The following is a 19230-nucleotide window of genomic DNA, read 5'->3' as shown; positions in this document are numbered from 1 at the left end:
AGGCAGGGAAGGATGACATCACAGGAGGCCTTACATGCCACTCCAGGGAGGTGATTTACAGAGAAACCTGAGCGATTCTGCCCTTTTTCAATATTGTGCATATGAGCACTAGTAAAGTAATAGTAGTTTTTAAATCCCTTATAGTAAGCAATATATTGTATTTTGGCAATTTCCAAACTTACTAGATCACTATAATTTTCAGAATCTTAGAACATGAACCATACACATTTGAATTAAGACCAAAAAAATCAATTATTTCTGCTGAAAAATGATCATTTAACAAAAGCCAAAAGGAAATTAAATAGTAACGAAACATCACAAATGTGTTTAAACTGATAGGACTGGATACCAGCTAGCTCAGGGACCCATGGAGGTTTGTGTTGATCTGTGGGCCATGTGTTAGTGCTACCCTCTGGCCAGCCCTCCGTGCCCTCATCCACTGGGCACCGCCCAGTGGCTCTCTGAGGAAGGGTACACTGTTCTCAAGGGAATTACTCCATAAATGTATAATATTTCCGTGAAACATGTATGAAAATAAAGTTAAATTATGAAAATAAGTGGGCTTTTTGTCAAAATAAGTTTTAGAATAAATGCCCTTTTAAGGGCAAAGTTACTTTGCCCTTAAAAGCAATTAGTATACAATGTGTCCACCAGCAGGATGCTTCCCAGATGATGGTCATTTTGTCATTTAAAAAAATGGACTATTTAGATCTTACAGAAGATACGTACATGTGTAATTATGTCAATAGTATGTTAATAGGATTTGTCTGTGGGTGCAGAATAGGTTGTTTGCCCCCCTTTTAAAGTGAAGCATGGACTTGGATGTGCAGACATATTTTCTAGCTTATAAACTATTTGGGAACATCACAGAAACATTAAATGTTGAGGTGGAAGTAACTGTTAGACACTTGATATCTGAGGATTTAGGTGTAGATGTGTTACACAATGGAAAACTTTGGGGAAACTGAGAGTTTGAGTTCCAGTTTGAGGGCGGTCAGGGCTGGGTGAGAGGGAAAATCCGGGGACAGCTTTCTCTGGATGCTCACATGTTGAGTTAAATATGGCTTGGGAAGCCAGTGCCTGGGCTTTGGTGTTAGGGACGAAAGTCATCAGGGACAGTCGGTACTGCAGGCTCTACGCAGGCAGGGGAGAATCCAGGCACTGACTCTAATGTTTGTTTTTGAGACGGAGTCTTGCTCTGTCGCCCAGGCTGGAGTGCAGTGGCACGATCTTGGCTCACTGCAACCTCCACCTCTCGGGTTCAAGCAATTCTCCTGCCTCAGCCTCCTGAGTAGCCGGGATTACAGGCACACACCACCACACCCAGCTAATTTTTTATATTTTTAGTAGAGATGGGGTTTTGCCATGTTGGCCAGGCTGGTCTCGAACTCCTGACCTCAGGTGATCCACCTGCCTCAGCCTCCCAAAGTGCTGAGATTACAGGCGTGAACCACCACACCCAGCCAACTCTGATGTTTTGTACATTTCAGTCCAGTTGTTTATTTAACTTTTTGAACATGCACACGCTTACATTTTTCATTTGAGAACATGACTAATGAGAATTGCTGCCTATGTTTTGATGGCATGGTTTCTTTTGTTTTTTACCTAGTAGCAGTTTTGTGCAATGACTGCTCCCCTCTCCCTCTTCCGTAAACCTGGCGCCTGACACCTGAGCTCTGAAACACTTCCCCATTCTCTGCCAAGTCCAAGGCCAGCCTGGCTCCCTGTGGCTTTGTGTTTTCTTCGGATAATTCACCAGTTCTCATAAGCTTTACGTTAGAATCATTGTGGGGTTCACAGAGGGTCTTTGGTCCTTCATATTTTCCAGAATACAAATACGTCCTCCTCGTCACCGTTACCCTTGCTAGACCGTGACAGCCGAGCATGATTTAACTGCAGCCACACCGGAAGTGCATTCTGTAGACACACCCGCTCTGCCCTGGGTTGAAGTGCCCCTCACGGTAACCTGACGCTCATGATTTATAAATGGGGCCGCCTGTGTGTCTCATGCATTTAAATTGCTTCACCTGCCTGAAGAAGGGGGGTGGCATTTGAGCAGTCAGTGCCGTTCCCTGCTGGTTTCATATCACCTGGTTTTCCGCACTGCTGCTGCTGTGGGTCAGGGCCTTCAGAGGGTGACAACCTTAGACAAGCCTTAACAAGCCCAGCCATGGCTCCTGTGGGTAGAGAGCTGAGTGTGGTCACCTGCAACTTCACTAGGAGACGAAGCAACAAACCCAGTGCTGGAGAGTCAGTTTCGGTTTGCAGAGTGCCTTCCGAGAACCTGCTAGATAGCGGGCGCGTTCCTGTCCTCGGGGAAGGCAGACCAGCGTGCGGGCACACATTTAAACAGCCAGTATCATGGTCACCAAGGGGGACGGCCGTTCCAGGCTGGGGAGCAAAAGCTCACAGTGACGAAGTCCCGGGAGGTCGAGTGCTGCCGGAGCCTGGCTGTGCTGGGAGGAGGGGCCGGAGCGGAGCGTGGAGGTGAGCTGCGTCCAGCTTTCCTGTGCCAATGCGACACCTCTCCAAAGCCTGTTGTCATCAGTGTAGTTATCAGGGAGGTCACCTCAGGCCACCACCACAGCCCTGACAGGGCCTACGGGTCCTCTCCTGGCAGCGCGCAGGAGAATATCCCAGGTCAGGCAGTCTGCATCAGGACCTGGCGTAGGTTCAAGCTGACAAGTAACACTGCCTGCTCACCTCTGGACTCTCCGCTGGTGCACACGGAGTGCTGGTGGGGAAGCCAGGCCACCCGGGACCCTGTGTGGGTGGAAAGATGCTAAATGTAGTCACAGGAAAGGGAAATGTCAAAATGGAGTAGCAAATAGGGTTCAAATTGCCGGCCACGAGCAGGGAACAAACACGGACGCCCCTCTTCCACACTGGCCAGGAAGCCCACCCCGCACCCTTCAGTCCTGGGAAGAGCCCAGGCTGGGCCCACGAGGAGGTGGCCTCTCTGTCTCTAGAAACCAGGGCTCCAAAGGGAAAGGTGACCTCCTTGAGGTCCTGACGGTGAACGAAGAATCTGAATTGGAGGCCAGCACTTTTCCTTCAAACCAGGCTGCCTTCCACCAGCATCAGCAGGCTAGGGCTGAGGTTTCCGAGGGACGAGATGTGAATTAGGCCTCAGTGGACATAGAGAAGAACAGTCCCCACTCCCTCGGGTGAGCGCCGCAGGTCCCGATGCTGGCGACGATTCACTAATGGTTTATGCCAACAGTGAGCTGTTCAGGATGACTCAGTTCTCATGAAAGCGTGGTGGTGATGTTTACAGACTTCTGCAGATCAGGAAACGGACACTCAACAGAGCTAGTAGATGGCAGAGCTGGGATTCAGACTCGGAATTCAGCCTCCTCTCAATCATGGGGCCCTAGTGCTGGTCTCTGAAGGCCAGCTCAGCCCGGAGTCAGGTCCAGCCAGAGACGCGCTAGCCCTGCCTAGCCGAGGCCCCGCAGCAGGGAAAAGAGCACAGCAAAATGGGTGCCACGCTCCACAGCCGTTTCCCGGGCGCCTGCCGTCTTGGGCGGAAGTGTCATAAAGGGAGATAGTGTTAGAGGGTTTTAAAATTTCATTTTATTATTATTTGTTTATTGTGAGACAGTCTCACTCTGTCGCCCAGGTTGCAGTGCAGTGGCGCGCTCTTGGCTCACTGCAACCTCTGCCTCCCGGGTTCAAGCAATGCTTGTGCCTCAGCCTCCCAAGTAGCTGGGATTACAGGCGTCTGCCACCACGCCCGGCTAATTGTTTTCTATTTTTGCTGCAGGTGGGGTTTTACCATGTTGGCCAGGCTGATCTCGAACTCCTGGCCTCAAGTGATCTGCCTCAGACTTCTAAAGTGCTGGGATTACAGCTGTGAGCTATGGCACCTGGCTGTGTTTTGTTTTTGTTTTTTAATTTTTAAATACCCAAGATCTTTATTGATAAACTGCAATAGTAACCATCAGCAAGAATTCATTTTTTCCTTAATTTCCAAAATCTTGCTAGTTTTAACTTAATAGCATTCTCAAGCCACGTCTAAATCAGTGTGTGGCAGGAGGCAGGGTATAATGAACGAATGTCTGCTGTGTGCTGGAACCAGCTCATCCTGGCTCCTGATAGCCAGCTTAAATTTTCAAGAACTTTGCGGGCTGGCGGTTAAACACATCCATTGTGAAAAAAGTTACGCACTTGCAGTTAGTTGATTTAGGTTAGCCAAGTTAATGCGCACTTAGCACTTACAATGCCCGACTCCCTTTCGCCTTGGTGTGTCTGCTTGCTGTACCTGCGGGGTAGAGGTGCTGCTCAGCGCTGGCTGCTGCTTCTCTCGACTCCTGTTCAGTGACATCACCTCAGCAGCTCACGATTGGGCGGGGTGGTAGCATCTACACCATGGAAAGTGGCAACCACTGAAAGGAGACTCCAGTCCAGCCCAAGCTGGTCGTGAGCACTCACCTGGGAGCCGTTGAGGGCGTGTGTTTCCGTTGCAGCTCGTGAGCACTCACCTGGGAGCCACTGAGTGTCTGTGTTCCCGTTGTAGCTCGTGAGCGCTCACCTGGGAGCCACTGAGTGTGTGGGTTCCCGTTGCAGCAGCAGCAGCATTCCCTGTCTTCACCTGAAGCCTTGGCGTGACCGTTCCCTGCTTGGGCATTTGGGGTGTTTCTGGCCATTTGTTATAATCAAAGCTATAAACAGCAGCATATAAGGGTGGCAGCTGGATTTCCCCTCTGTCCCTAATTCAAACCATAAAGCCTTATAGCTGAAGGGGACATCTGCTGTCATCTTGTTCAAGCCTTGGACATGAACCAGCCCATGGCCAAAGCGTGGCGCGCAGAGTAGCGGGGCTGGCGTGTGATGATGGATTGTTGAGGTTCCCCGGCCCCGTGTGTGGGAGCCTGAGGGGGGTTCCCCCGCCCCCTCCAGTCCCTAGCATCTGTATGAGCTTAGGCAGATGATATAATCCATTGGAGGCTCAGCTTCACCCCTGAAGACCCCTTCTGTAGGCCGGCGGGAGAGGTGAGATGCAGAGCCTGAGTCGGGCACTTGGCGTGTGGGGCCTGGCCCCACTGGAATGTGCTGTTCCTGCCATTTTCACTGGGCCTGGGCCATGCTACGTGACCTGGAGCCTTGGTTACCCGGACACTACCGTCCAGTGCCCATGGAGGGAGGAGAACCTTGGTAAAGAACTGAACTGGGGTCTCCTGATCTCAGGCCGTTTGCCCTCACCAGGCGCTGTTGAGAGGTGACCGACACTTAGTGTCGCTGTGTACTGGGCCTTCGCACACTCAGACCAGTCTCATGTGGCAGTAACTTCCTAGTGGGATCCGTGGCTCGGTGCCGTGTGGGGAGAGTGTTTCTACTGTGCCTGTCAATACAGTGGGCTGGGCAGGGCCCACAGTGGCTCTGTGTCTGATGGGGGAGGGTCCCCCGTGGTCCCTGGGTCTCTGCCTGCGCTTTGGCTCAAGCGTTCTTTGTCTGGAAGATGCCAGGTGGCCAGGTGACCCATCCACTCAGTGCGGGTCCCAAGATGCCAGCTGTCCACCCACCTGCTGTTGCCGGGTGCTCCCCCACGTGGTATCTGACCCTGGGTAGCTGCACAGCCCTCTTGGAGCAGCCCCTCCTAATGTGCCCTGTTCATCCAGTGGTGACCTTGTGATCCAAGCCTTTGACCTCGGGGACTTGGCTGGTCATCTGGTCCAGGGAGTACTAGGTTGGACTAAACCGGCCTCCTCATGGTCCTCCCCCCACCAACTTGCAGTGCGGCCTTCACGGGGACCTGCATGTCCCAGCCCAGGCACCTTTGAGGGGTCCCTGCTGCCTCTGGCGCGAGGGGCCGCGCTCTCAGCCCAGAGCCAAGGCCTTCCCAGCCTGGCTGCCCCTGCCCTGTCTCCAGTGCTCCTTCCCACACTGTGCCCTTCATCCTACCCTCTGCACCCATCCCAGGACCTGTCAGGTCCTTTCTCTTCCGGGGTGACCTTTAGCCCTAGAAACGTGACCGAATGTGTCTTCTTCCACACTAGTGTTCTTTGCAGAGAGGGCCTGTCAGGTGCTGGTCTTTCCCCCCATTTTACAAGGGAGAAGACAGAGGCCGGGAGGGGTGGGGGAAATTCCTCACTGGGTGTCACACGCTGTTGCCACCGCCACCACAGCGTCCCCGGAGCAGGAGGTGCTGCCCCAGCATCCGCATTCCTGGGTCCCCGGGTGGGGCAGGCCTGGTTCCACGTCACTGGGGCTGTCATCAGTGCCCCGTTCCCCGTTTGGCTGGCAGAACGCACTCACCACGCCTGTGCCACGTGCCCTTTGGCAGCATTTCTCTCCATTTCTTCAGAAAGTGGACAGTGTCAGCACTGCACTTCCCTGGGCAGGAGACTTTTCAGGGGGCTCATTCCACAGGAAGATAGTGTCAGGTGTAGGTGCCAGGGCAGTGGCCGGACTGTCCCCAGGCACAGCGTGAGCTCAGGCAGCAAGGCCGGGCGGCAGAGGCGGCACTGGCCTGAGCGCTGCTCCTGGCAGCCCCCCAGCCACCAGGGCCCTTCCTCCCCTGCTGCTTACCCCATCCTGGAGCTGGGCACGCCTGGGGCTTCAGACCTTCACGTGGCCACCAGAGCTGCTGTCTCAGGACCCCTCTCCGGCACAGCTGTTTGTCTCCAGTACAAGGACTGTCCTGTGAGAGTGCAGGGCCCTGTTAGCCCTGCTGGGAACCCTCGGCACCCGCACGTCTCCGCGGCCGCCTCCCTCTCTGCCTTCTGTCCTAGGCTTTCTGATGGAAGGGTGGGGGCTTCAGGAGCGGCCCTCCCTTGTTGAGATGGGGTGCTCTGACAGCACCTTTAAATCTAAAGAACTCCAGGGCCCGGCCCTGACAGCCACAGCGGGTCTTATTTGAGTCAGTGATGCAGAGACAGAGGCCTGTGCTGCTTCAGCTTCCGGGAAACCTACTTCCAAGAGGCTACTCACCGGGCCGGCTGTGTTGTGGAAAATAGTCTAATGCGGCCTCTGACATGTAATTCATTTACCGAGAGTAAGTAGACTTGCAGAGAACTTTCTTATCACCGTGTAATGGTGCTGTGGTGTTGTCCTTCCAGCATTTTGAACTCCCTGCCCGTGGACGTCATCAGAGCACCACGGCCTCGGGAGTGCAGGCAGGGATCTAGTGTCCGGCGCTGAGCTGTGCGCGCCACATTCTCCTTTAATCTCCATAATGCCCACCTTTCCCAGCGTGCCCCTTTACATGCAGGGCAGCACGTTCAAAGCCCAGGCTGCTCCAAAGTCCCGCAGCCAGAGTGGGATGGGCTGCAAGCTCAGAGCTGAGCATTTCTGCTCGGAGGCCATGTGGCCCCTGCTGTTGGCCAGGCTTTGGCTGTGAGGGAGGTGCAGATAGGGAAGTCTGGCTCATCACCCAGCGGGTCTGTTGTCAGGGCCCACCCAGCACGTGCTGGAGTGGCAGCAGGGTGTCTGCCATGGGTGGAGGCCGTGGTCTGCAGGCGCCGTCACCTGCCACGTGCTTGTTTGAGAGCCTCCTACGATGTGGTCCTGGATGGTCCCGCTGCCTTGAAGCTTATGGCCTTGACAAGGGAGTGCCTAGACGCCAGGGGAGCTGCCCCTACCCGGGGAAGGCACTGGCCTGACCCTCCCCAGTGGCCGTGGCTGAGGTTCTGAGCGGGATGTGAGCCTGGTGTTTTCTAGAAGAGGAGGTGGGGTGGGGTGGGTGGCTGGAGTCTGGTGTGGAGAGAGAAGTGGCCTGGCATGGGCTGTCCAGCCAGTAGGTAGGGTAGGGTCTTGTGGGCTGCAGGCAGGAGGCTGGACTTTGAGGGCACTGGACGCCGCAGCAGGTGTAAGCAATGGGTTTTAGGTGGTCACTCTGGCTGCAGGTGGTGGGTGGGTTACGGAGGATGAGGGGGGAACCAGGGGTCCGTTGGAAGCCTGCTATGCTCACAGAACTCTGCTCTTGAGAGTGCAGCTCTTTTAAGGGCATTAAGCAGTTATTGAGTGTCAGGTAAGGGGGAAGGTAGAGTACTTCAGGCAGAGGCAGCAGTGTCTGCGAAGGTCCCATGGGCGGGAGGAGCTGATGGGAGACAAGTGTATGGCGGGGATGTGCGGCCGAGGAGGCAGCGGCATCTGGCGCCAGGTGGGCTGTGGGGCGGGTGGTGTTGGTGCCCACGGTCCTGTCAGCATGAATGGTGGGTGACAGAGCCTTTTCTCTGAGTTAGGGGACCCCAGAGGAGGTCTAGATATGAAGCGGCAGATCAAGAGATGGGTTTGGGGTGTATTGAATTAGAACTTTCCTTTCTCTCCTCCAAGGCCTGGGGTAGCTGTTAGCTTCTGGAACTGAGGAGGCAGCTGAGGGTGTGGCCAACTTTGACCCCTGAGCTTAGCCAGGGCTGCAGGACATGGCCTGACCTGCATTTTGTGCTCTTCAGGAAGCTTCCGGAATCTCAAGCCAAAGGCCATACGGTTGCTTATACAGCTACGATAACATCGCTGTGTCATCACAAAGATGTTTGCTTGTTGCAACATCTGTTTTAAAGAGCCGTGAGGATGGGTGGCTGTGCTGATAGGGCAGAGAGCAGCCCATGCTCCAGCCACGGGGGGTGCCTGCCTGAGGAGCTGGCCAGCGAAGACAGGTGCCTGCCAGTGAAGACAGGTGCCCACAAGCTGGACACAGGGGTCGGCCCTGAGACAGGACAGCAGCTGCTGAATGTTCCCGCTGGCCTTCTGGAGCGTCAGCGTCCTGCTTGGGTCTGGCCAGGGGCCTCTAGCTGGGCTGTGGAGGCGCCCCTCCTTGTTGAAGAGGAGAAACAGTGACCCCCTGGGAGTTGCTGGGAGGCACCTGGCACAGGGCGGCAGGGGCAGCATCATTTTCCGGGAAACCAAGCCCAGCCTCAGGGTTGTCCCGTCCAAAGACCCTTCAGAGTCCACTGAGGTCAAATTAATGGAGTCTTCAGAAGGGTTAGAATGTTCAATTTCAAAACTGCTGCCTCCACCCAGATCACTCCATCTAAAGCTTGCAGTGAGCCACAGCCTATCGGGCACCCAACAACTCCACTCCGCACAGCTCTCCCCTCAGGGCTCTGCCTCACCCTCTAGAAATGAGGCGCTGGGTCCTGGGTTTCAAGTTTCAATTCCTCCTCTCCTACAAAAGGCCAAAGCCCGGGAACTTATTGTCCCCAGCCCTTCAATGCCAGATTCTCCTGCAGGGCTCGGGGAGCCGTGGCTGGCACTCCAGGAGGGGCTGGGTGGGCCGTGGGTGTTGGAGTGGGGAGGCAGCACATGTGAGAACACTCAAGGTGCTGCTGTCCCCTCCACCCTAAATGACAGGCCTGTTTGCAGTAGGCTCAGGAAAAGCACCTGAGCTTGCCCCTCTTTTCACCCCCTCCCTACCTTCCTGTGGCTCTAGTGGTTCTGGAACATTCCTTGCAGCTGTGAGGCCCTCGCCAGCACAGAGCCTCAGTGTCGGGGGACCCAGTGCCGGTGGCCCTTCCCCTCTTGCAAGCAGGTGGCCTGAGCCCTGGGGGCCCGGCTCCCCCAGCCCAGTGTCTTTCCTGTCTGGGGCCCTTTAGAAGTGGCTCCCGACGGCGTTCCTTGACTTAAATTCATCAGAGGTCACTCAAGGATGCTAAGCCTTTCCCACACAGGACTTGTGCTCACGAGTTTCACCGCACTGTAGCATTTGGTCCCAGCACACAAGCATATCTTGATGTGGAAGCTTTGTCCATTGAAAGAAAGAATGCAAGTTCCTGTTCCCATTGCGGATCTTTTGTTAAACATTTGTAGGCGACTTTCCCACTCCTTGGCCCCCCCACCCCCCGCCAGTCTCCCCTCACCAGAAAGTCCCAGTTTATCACACACGGCACTGTGAACGGGAGCTGCCACACGTGACCCGAGCGTCGCCCGTGACCTCACACAGCCCGCGGCCCAGCGGTGACACAGTATTTCCTGTGAACAGGGAGCCTTCCGGGTCCCACCATTGTTGTTCAACTTTTCCCTGGGAGAAAAACAAAACTTATTTACTGGGCCCCGCGTTGTGTTTGTTTGGAGCCGGGCTGGGAAATGCCCCGTCAGAGGCGTCCCAGTGGCAGCCCCCTGCTGTGAACGGGGAAGACCGAGTTCTCACCGCCGGGGACGTCGGAGCAGGATCTGTGAGGCAGGGAGGCGGCAGCTGTGCCCTCCCAGGGCTGTTTTGAAGATAGGATGAAAAATGTTTATTTTTCTTGCCAAGATGCTTAAAACAAAGGGAGCTGTCCCCTGATACTCGGGACCACCCACTCCTGCAGCCCAGCTCTGTGGGCACCCGGCGGGCGTCCCGTGGCCGTGCTGCCTCAGGTGCTGGGGACTGAGATGGAGTCACTGACTTCCTGTTGGGCTTGAGCTTTCCTTGCAGCCTGTAATTGACTTTTAGGCCGACTGGGGAGGGAAGAATGAGACGCAGACACTGCTGGCCCTGTCCCGGCCCCCCGGCCTGTCTCTCCATCCTCGGCCTGACCTGCTCATGGTGTCTGCGGCCTTCACCCCATGACCACTCCTGAGGGAAGCCTCCTGCGACCCTGGCAACCCTCCTGCCCTGTGTACCCCAGTCGTGGGTCTCCTGCTCTGGCCAGATTCTGGATTCCTCCAGAGGCGACAGGCCAGCACCTGGGGTGGTGCCAGGCCCACCAAGAGGTTCAGCAGCGACAGTTGTCGTTGGGTGTAGATGCTTGGTGCCAAGGCGCGCCACCCCTTCCAGGGAAGGCACATGGGGCAGGGCACCTTGCGCACCAGCATTGAGAGCGCCCTAGCAGGAGGCCCATGTGCTTCTCACCACACTGAGCATCGTGGGTGGGAGGCACAGGCGGTGGTGCCACAGTGGGCTCTGTGTCTCCACTGATCCCCTTAGAATGTGCCAAGTGCCAGTCCCGACATGTAGACGTGGGGTGTCCAAGCAGAGGGGAAAGATGGAGAGAGGAAGCCCCACAGTGTCTTGTTGAGGATTGGAACACGGCCCCTGACACCGCAGGGTGTAAATTTAAAATCACGATGTCAGGCCACGAGGAACGGTCAAAGGCTTCCAGGCACAGTCCATGGCAGCTGTGTGGTTTGAGGGGCTGACCTGGGTCCCAAGGCAGGCCAGCCAGGTGTAGGGGTGAGTTCGTGGGAGTCAGAGAGAGGCGTGGGGAGGCCTGACCTAGGGCTGGGGGCTGGCAACACAGGAGAGACCAGGGCCAGGGCCGCACGGAGGCTGGGGCAGCTGTGGGGGCTATAGGAGGCAGAGCTGAGGGCAAAGGGGAGGAGGCTTGCGGGTGGAGGTGCCCAGGGAGGCCTGGGGCCGGGTCCCCCCAGGCTCTGGAGGGGCCTGTGGGGCAAGGGTGGAGAAGCGGCCTCCACAGGAGGACTGGGAGCCGAAGGCCTGGCCCGGGCCCAGCGGTTCCCCCCAGTGCCTTGTGTCTTCTTGTTTCCCGGGGTGAGAAGCCTCCCTTCCGGGTTGGGGACGGCTGCCTGGTCCAGGGCTGCTCCGGACCCAGTGTCTCCCCATCTCCCAGGGTTGGCAGCACGAAGGCGGGACAGGCCTGTGCACGCAGCGCCTCCTCTAGATTGGGTGGGCTGGGTCGCACCTGCAGCTCCTACCCACCCTCCTGACACCCAGCCAGCGCTCGGGGCAGAAACCAAGTAGGAAGGTAACAGCTGGAAGAGGGAATGTCTGGGTTTCTCTCTTGGCACCACATTTAACCTGACTGTTGGCCTTCGTTGACGCAACACAGGACGGCTAAAACTTGGATAGGTAACTCCACTCTGCCTTTCTTGAAGAACCCACAGGCAGAGTTAGGGCGGAATTAGGAGATGGGGCAGGAATTTCAAACCCTCATGTTAAATAAAACCATTAACATTCTCAGAGGAATATAACAGTGTAGTCTATGACACATCATTCACAGTGTCTAGGATACGACTCAATGTTATTAGACATTTTTTTTTTAAAAAAAGAAAAGGCGACCGTTGCTGGAGGACGGCAGCAGTGGAGGCTGACCCACGATGATGTCACTTGTCACATTGGTCAGATGGGTGTGGGTAACTACGCCCAAGGACAGAAAAAACACTCAGAATGGAGAGCTGGGAGTCCCAGCAGAGAAATGGAAGCTACAGAAATAGAGCTAAGTGGAAATTCTAGGTCTGAAAAATACAGTATCAAAATAGAAAATGAACCAGATGGGGTTAACAGCAGATTGGAGAGGACAGAAGAGTCAGTGGACTTAATGGTATGTCAATAGAAATGATCATATAGAGATTAAAGCCTGAAAAAAAAGAAATGAAGAATGTTCCAGGAAACGGAGGCATGATCTCAAAGGTCTGATGTCTGTCATGGGAACCCCAGAAGAAAGGAAATAGAGAATGGGATGTAAAACCTTTGCAGGGGCAGGTGCAGTGGCTCACGCCTGTCATCTCAGCACTTCGGGAGGCTAAGGTGGGCAGATTGCTTGAGCTCAGAAGTTTGAGACCAGCCTGGCCAGCATGGCAAAACTCTGTCTCAACAAAAAAATACAGAAATTAGCCACCGGTGTGGTGGTGCACACCTGTACCCAGCTACTCGAGAGGCTGAGGCAAAGAATTGCTTGAATCCAGGAGGCCGGAGGTTGCAGTGAGCTGAGATTGCGCCACAGCATTCCAGCCTGGGTGACAGAGCAAGACCCTGTCTCAAAAAAAAAAAAAAAAAAAAAAAACAACAAAAAAAAACCCACAGCTTTGAAGTAAGACATAATGGGATGTTCTCTAAACTTGGCGAAACGTATAAATCTACAAATTCATAAAGCTCCAGAAAGCCCAACCAGGATGTGTGTCCAGAAATCCCTGTCTAGGCTTGTCATTGTCAAACTGCTGAAAAGCAGTAGTAAAGAGAATCTTTAAAGCAGCCAGACAAAAAAAAAGATCCATGACATACAAGGGGACACTCATGGGAATCACCACAGCCACCCTGTCAGAAACCATGGGTTTCAGAACACAGTGGATCACATCTTCAAAGATCTGGGCTGGGAGGAATTAACCCAGAATTCTGTGTGCAGCAAAAATATTCTTCAAGAGTAAAAGTGTAATAAAGAGAGTTCAGACAGAATCCAAGAGCATTTGTCGTCAGCAGAAGCCCCTCCTATTAGAAATGCTAAAAAAAACTACAGAAAATCCTTCAGGATTAAGCGAAGGGCTATCAGATGAAAAGTCAGAGTTTTCAGAAAGGAAAGAGGACTGCTGGAAGTGGTCAAGTGGTTTGGTTCAAATCAGCTAGTGTTCAAGCCCTCTGTGGGTCACAGGTCCCATCAGGTGTCAGACTGGGGGGAGTGGTGGAGAGAGGAGTGAGCAGCTATGGCCCTCTGGGGGCACGGTCTCTCGTGAGTGCGTGTGGGTGGCCGAGGTGGCTTCAATGCTGTGTGGAAAACGCAGGACCTAGCGTGCCCAGGGTTGGCGGGGGCCTCCTGGGTGGATGTCCCCCAAGGAGTTTGAAAAGTGATAGCAGGAGGGATTCCCAGGCAGGGAGGTGAGAACCAGCCTGCTGCTACAGGAGACACCCAGAGCCCTTCTGGGTGCCCAATCCAGAGGAGCCAGGACCGCACACAGGCTCTGCAGCTCTGCGAGGGGCTGCTTGGCACGGGTCTGCCGACGTCTGTTGGTACAGTCTGCATGTGGTGGGAGTAATAACCGCTTCCCATTCTTTCTGAAGTTTTGAGTGTTGCACCCTCTGCGTAGTTTTGATAAAGAGACTTTTCTGAGAAATAGGCTTCCTGATGGATAATTATTAACAAGGGCAGGGACTCGGTTCCGGTGCAGCTGAGGAACCCAGGCCTGCCATGTAAACTCTCACCCATCCAGCGGACACGCTTCACAGACTTCTCGTTTCCTGAAACATCAGTCCTTTCTGCTGACTTCAAGTAGGAATAAAATTCACCCTTCCTGAAGTTGTGTGCAGTGCAAAGGTCAAAGCAAACACCTTAAATTCTGGGCTGAATGCATAAATACTTTAGTGGGCACATTAGCTATAATTTTGAAAGGTGTTTCCCTCCTGTGAAAATGATTTCCTCCTCCCACACAAGTTTATTTTTCTTGCTAGTTCAACACAATATTCTCAATGGCTTTTGGCAGTGTAAAATGTTAGCCAGATGAGCCGCTGGCGTGCCAAGCACCTTTATTTTGTAAGGAAGTGTTTTACTGGCGTACAACGTGGGGAGAGGGCGCAGATGTCAAGTCCCCTCCGGGATGAATTGGCACCACGTGACTGGAGCGGGGGCTCCCAACCAGATCAAGAACAGACACCCGACCCCGCTTCAGCCACTGCCCCCTGCCAAGGGCAACCGGCACCCGAGTTCTCACAGTGGAGAGTCCTTTCCGCGCCTTTGGACATCACACAACAGGTGTCAGAGGTGCGTGGTCAGCGCCGTGAGTGGGCTCGTGCGCACGGCTGCACAAGGCGGCCGCTTGTTCCCATGCTGTGGTGCTTATGACTGTGCCGACATTGTGTGCCTGCCTGGTTGGTGATGGACACGTGGGTTTCTGTGATAGGGAGGCAGCGTGTAAACTCAGGGACAGAGTTTGAAATCAGGTAGCCCTGGGCTGGAATCCTAGCTGTGTTTCCTGGGGTAGATTGCCCAACCTCTCTGAGCTTCAGTTTCCCTGTCTACAACAGGCACAGTATTTCCTACCTCCCTGGGTGGTCAGGAAGGAGAATGTGCGTGTGACAGGTGCCATCTGCAACCCCTTGGCTCCAGCTGGAGACACTCGTGGTGCATCCCCCCGCCCCCACTCAGTAGCCACACAGAACAGCCTTTTGCTGGCTGTGGGGACCCTCTGCAGGACCCTCTGTGGTACATTTTCAGCCAGTGAGGTCCAGAAGTCATGGGCCCTTCCTGCCCCTGTGAAGCTGCAGTCACTGTCCTGCTCTTGTAGACTGTCTGGTGTCGAGGGACAGTGGCCCTGTGCCTGCCACCCTCAGAGTGGCCTTCAGCAGCCCCGAGGCCCTGGACAGCACCAGCAGCGTGGAGGGGCCCTCAGCCCTGTGTCCAGCCCCGGGCGGGGCGCCCTCCATGTGCCTGCACAGTCAGCGTGTGCTGCCCCTTACGCTGGAGCCCATGCAGGTGGGCCCACTGGGGCCTGGCAGCTTTTCTCCGGCCACCTGATGCTTCCAGTTGGGGCCGGGTTGGTTTCAGGTCATCCGGCCTTGCAGAAAAAGAGAAGTCTACCCCGTGGAGAAAAACCTGGGCAGGGGATGTGCGCACGCGTGCATGTGCGCAGAGGCGCCTGCCTGCCGCGGGGCTCCCAGGCAGACTGTGGCAGGGCCTGGCCAGTGCCCGCGTGTGCGACGGCTCCGTGTCCTTTGCAGGCCTTCCGGAGCAGTACTACAGCCTCACCTGGTTCCTGAGCCCCATCCTCGGCCTCATCTTCACGCCTCTCATTGGGTCTGCGAGCGACCGGTGCACCCTGAGCTGGGGCCGCCGGCGGCCCTTCATCCTCGCCCTCTGCGTTGGCGTCCTCTTTGGCGTTGCACTTTTCCTTAACGGCTCTGCCATCGGTAAGTTTCTCGGCCACACCTGGCGTCCTCATAACACAGACGGGGTCCCGGCCCTGGGTAGCCCCTCTCAGTAAAAGCTGAATGGTGTTGAATATTCAGGCGGACCCTCCGTGGGCCTGGCTGCGCTGCCGGGGCCGCCCCGGCGGTGACCACCCGTGGCGGTGACCACCCCTGGCGGCGCCGAAGCCGGCCCCATGTGGGAAAGCCGGAGGAACCTGTTCACAGGGAAACGCTTCCTGTTGTGATCATTTGTTTTTAATGCGTATCTGACACCACGTCCTGTTTCCAGCATTCTTTCAGAAATTATCTTTTCTTTTTTTGTTCTCCTTTTCTTCGACTTGGTGTTAAAATGTCCAGAACCTGGTTTGATGTTTGTGTTTTGCCTTCTTGGTGGTTGTTTTCTTTTGAATTAGAGCGACTCTGTGTGGGAAAATAGTTTTTGCCTTGAGGGCACCCATCAAAACTGTTAAAACATTTTCCTGGCAAGAACTTTTTGAGACAGAGGAGCTTAATCTGTGTTCTGAACTAGAGGAACTTGCCCCAGGTCTGCACTGATGCGGAGGGAGCTGAGGGAGTTGAGTGGCAGGAGGAGAGGCCCCAGGACGCTTCTCAGAGCCTGAGTGGGCACTGGCCGTGGGGTGGGCCTCGTCACCAACAGGCGATGCCTCTGATTGCGTGTGGGGGTGCGGCTGCCCTGGTGCCTGCTGGGCGCGGAGCTGCCGGCCCCCTGCCTGTCCGTGTCCCTCGGGAGCAGCCCTCCCCTCCCCACTATTACTGAGATGCAGCAGGAACAACGTGGCTTCCCAGGGCTGTGTCCTTGGGGGTGGTCCTGCCCAAATGTGACCCAGATGGCAGCCAGCTTGGGAGCCCCAGCCCCTCTGCCTCGCAGCTATCGCCTGCCCGCGGTCTGAGGAAGCCAGCAAGGACCACCTGGGCAGAAAGCCCTTCTCCCGTGCCTCCCACGGGGCAGGTGTGTCTGCGTTCAGGCCTGGGTCCCAGGCCCTGGCCCGCAATTCCTCTCATCTTGTCAGGAGGGCACTGCTTGTCTCCCTGGTGGGAAGTGGAGACCCAAGGTGAGCCTCAGCCATCAACATTGGATTCAGGGTCAGACTCCCCTGAGGCAGGAGGGACATGGGTGGGGACAGCTGCTTTTGAGTGCCGGCAGCCCACTGCAGGAGGACTCGTAGGTGAGGTGAGGCCACTGGCATCTTTCTCTCCAGAGCCACGTCTCCTGAACCCAGGCCGCCCCGAGAACTTGCGTGCAAAGGCCCCAGAGTTTGGGGTGTCGTTTCCTTTCAGACCTAGAGCAGGCCCAGCGAGACCCCCTGCGCCTGCTTCGCGAAGCCTCATCAGTGTCCCCTGCGGGTTGTCTGTGGCATGAGCGCCTTTTCCCGTGGGCGTCCGCACTACCATGTGGCCTTCTTAGCGACAGTGAATTCGTGCTTCCAGCACAGCAGCCGTCCTCTGACGGCCGGGGTAGAAAGGTACATTCTTCCCCTTTCTGTTTGAAAAACGTCAAGGGCGAGTAAACCCTTGGAGGTCCGATAAACAGCTAACCGAATGGGGAGAAAAACCCTGGAACCCACGGAAGTGCGTGGTGCAAAGCCCAACTCCTTTCCGCTGCCTCTGTGCCTGAGAGCCTCTCTCTCTTGCACAGGAAGGCTGGCATGGTTTTGTGGCCGTGCCCCTCCGCATGCCCCTTCCATGTGGCTGTTTGCTCTCAGGCCCACCCTGGCCAGTGCTTGAGGACCTGACCGCCCTCCCGTGTGCTCTGTGCAGGTCTGGCCCTCGGCGATGTCCCCAACCGGCAGCCCATCGGCATCGTGCTCACGGTGCTGGGGGTGGTGGTCCTGGACTTCAGCGCCGATGCCACCGAGGGGCCCATCCGCGCCTATCTGCTGGACGTGGTGGACAGCGAGGAGCAGGACATGGCCCTCAACATCCACGCCTTCTCTGCCGGTAACGCTCCCGCACCGAGGCTGGGTGGCCGGGGTCCAACGTGCCCGGGCCCGGTGTGGGGAGGGGACAGGAGCCTGTGTTGTCAGCGCCGCCTCATCAGGCTGCATGGAGGGTTGAGGCAGTGGGCAGGGTCTTAGGGCTGGAAGGTAACCAGGGGCAGCCCCTCCTGACCACTGAGCACAGTGGGGCCAAGGCACTGAGGCGCCTCAAGGGGCAGGAGGCCAGGCCTGCAGAGGGTGACGTGCATGCTTGCACAGTGAACCCCCCAGCCCTGCACTGACCGTGCCCTCCAGCAGGGCAGTACTCCCATCCAGGGTGAACGTGGCCAGCTCCGTATGCAGAGGGAACGCCCTTCGGTGCAGAGAGGCGCACACTTGTGTCCATCCTGGGGTAGTCTGCCCTTCATTGATCAAGGGGCACTTCTGTTGGGTCAGAATTCGCAGACCCAGCGGCAGCTACAGTTTCTTGTTTTGTTTTTCCTACTGCTTTCTCCTTCTCCATCCCCTGACTCTTATCATGAGGGCAGCCCCGGCCCCCTGTTAGAGGGAGAGGCCCTCCCAGAGCTTTCCCCCTGTGGCCTGGTGCCACGGGCTCACCGGCAGCCGCTTCCTCCCACGCAGGCCTCGGCGGAGCCATCGGCTACGTGCTGGGTGGGCTGGACTGGACCCAGACCTTCCTGGGCAGCTGGTTCCGGACCCAGAACCAGGTGCTCTTCTTCTTCGCCGCCATCATCTTCACGGTGTCCGTGGCCCTGCACCTGTTCAGCATCGAAGAGGAGCAGTACAGCCCACAGCAGGAGCGCAGCGCTGAGGAGCCCGGCGCCCTGGATGGGGACGAGCCGCACAGCGTCCCTGCCTTCCCAGACGAGGTGCAGTCGGAGCACGAGCTGGCCCTGGACTACCTGGACGTGGGCATCGTGCGCAGCAAGAGCGACTCGGCGTTGCACGTGCCGGACACCGCGCTGGACCTGGAGCCCGAGCTGCTCTTCCTGCACGACATCGAGCCCTCCATCTTTCACGATGCCTCCTACCCTGCCACCCCCCGCAGCACCAGCCAGGAGCTCGCCAAGACCAAGCTGCCCCGCCTGGCCACCTTCCTCAAGGAAGCTGCCAAGGAGGACGAGACCTTGCTGGATAATCACTTGAATGAAGCTAAAGTCCCAAACGGAAGTGGCTCCCCCACAAAAGATGCCCTCGGCGGCTACACCAGGGTGGACATGAAGCCCTCGGCCACGTCGAGCTCCGTGCGGCGGCGGCGGCATGCGTTCCGCAGGCAGGCCTCCAGCACCTTTTCCTACTATGGCAAGCTCGGGTCCCACTGCTACCGCTACCGGCGCGCCAACGCGGTGGTGCTGATCAAGCCGTCGCGCAGCATGAGCGACCTGTATGACATGCAGAAGCGGCAGCGGCAGCGGCACCGGCACCGGAACCAGAGCGGGGCCACCAACTCCAGTGGGGACACCGAGAGTGAGGAGGGGGAGGGCGAGACCACCGTGCGCCTGCTGTGGCTCTCCATGCTGAAGATGCCCAGGGAGCTGATGCGGCTGTGCCTCTGCCACCTCCTCACCTGGTTCTCTGTCATTGCCGAGGCCGTGTTCTACACCGACTTCATGGGCCAGGTCATCTTCGAAGGCGACCCCAAGGTGAGTGCTCAGCCACCAGAGTGGGGCTGTTCTCTCTGCCCACCTGCGGCTCACTGAGAAGCTCACGGGCTGGGCCGGGGGGCCTCTCCCTCGTGCCCACGCGTGTCAGGGAACTTGGTGGGGGCCATCTTGG

General features: G+C 56.4%; 1 protein-coding gene across 2 annotated transcripts in view; it reads left to right on the top strand.

The window, feature by feature from the left end:
• Positions 1-19230, top strand: part of SLC45A4 (solute carrier family 45 member 4) — a 97009-nt gene that overhangs the window by 67097 nt on the left and 10682 nt on the right. For both annotated transcript variants that reach the window (XM_032760560.2, XM_058444042.1), the window contains exons 3-5: positions 15308-15496; positions 17276-17455; positions 18076-19097. In XM_032760560.2, the coding sequence (XP_032616451.1) occupies positions 15308-15496; positions 17276-17455; positions 18076-19097 (1391 nt within the window). The remainder of the gene's footprint in view (positions 1-15307; positions 15497-17275; positions 17456-18075; positions 19098-19230) is intronic.

The sequence above is a fragment of the Hylobates moloch genome, unplaced genomic scaffold (assembly GCF_009828535.3).
Source record: "Hylobates moloch isolate HMO894 unplaced genomic scaffold, HMol_V3 SCAFFOLD_9, whole genome shotgun sequence".
In the NCBI taxonomy this organism is placed as follows: Eukaryota; Metazoa; Chordata; class Mammalia; order Primates; family Hylobatidae; genus Hylobates; species Hylobates moloch.
Note: the sequence above shows the minus strand (reverse complement) of the source record. Positions and strands in the feature narration are given on the sequence as shown.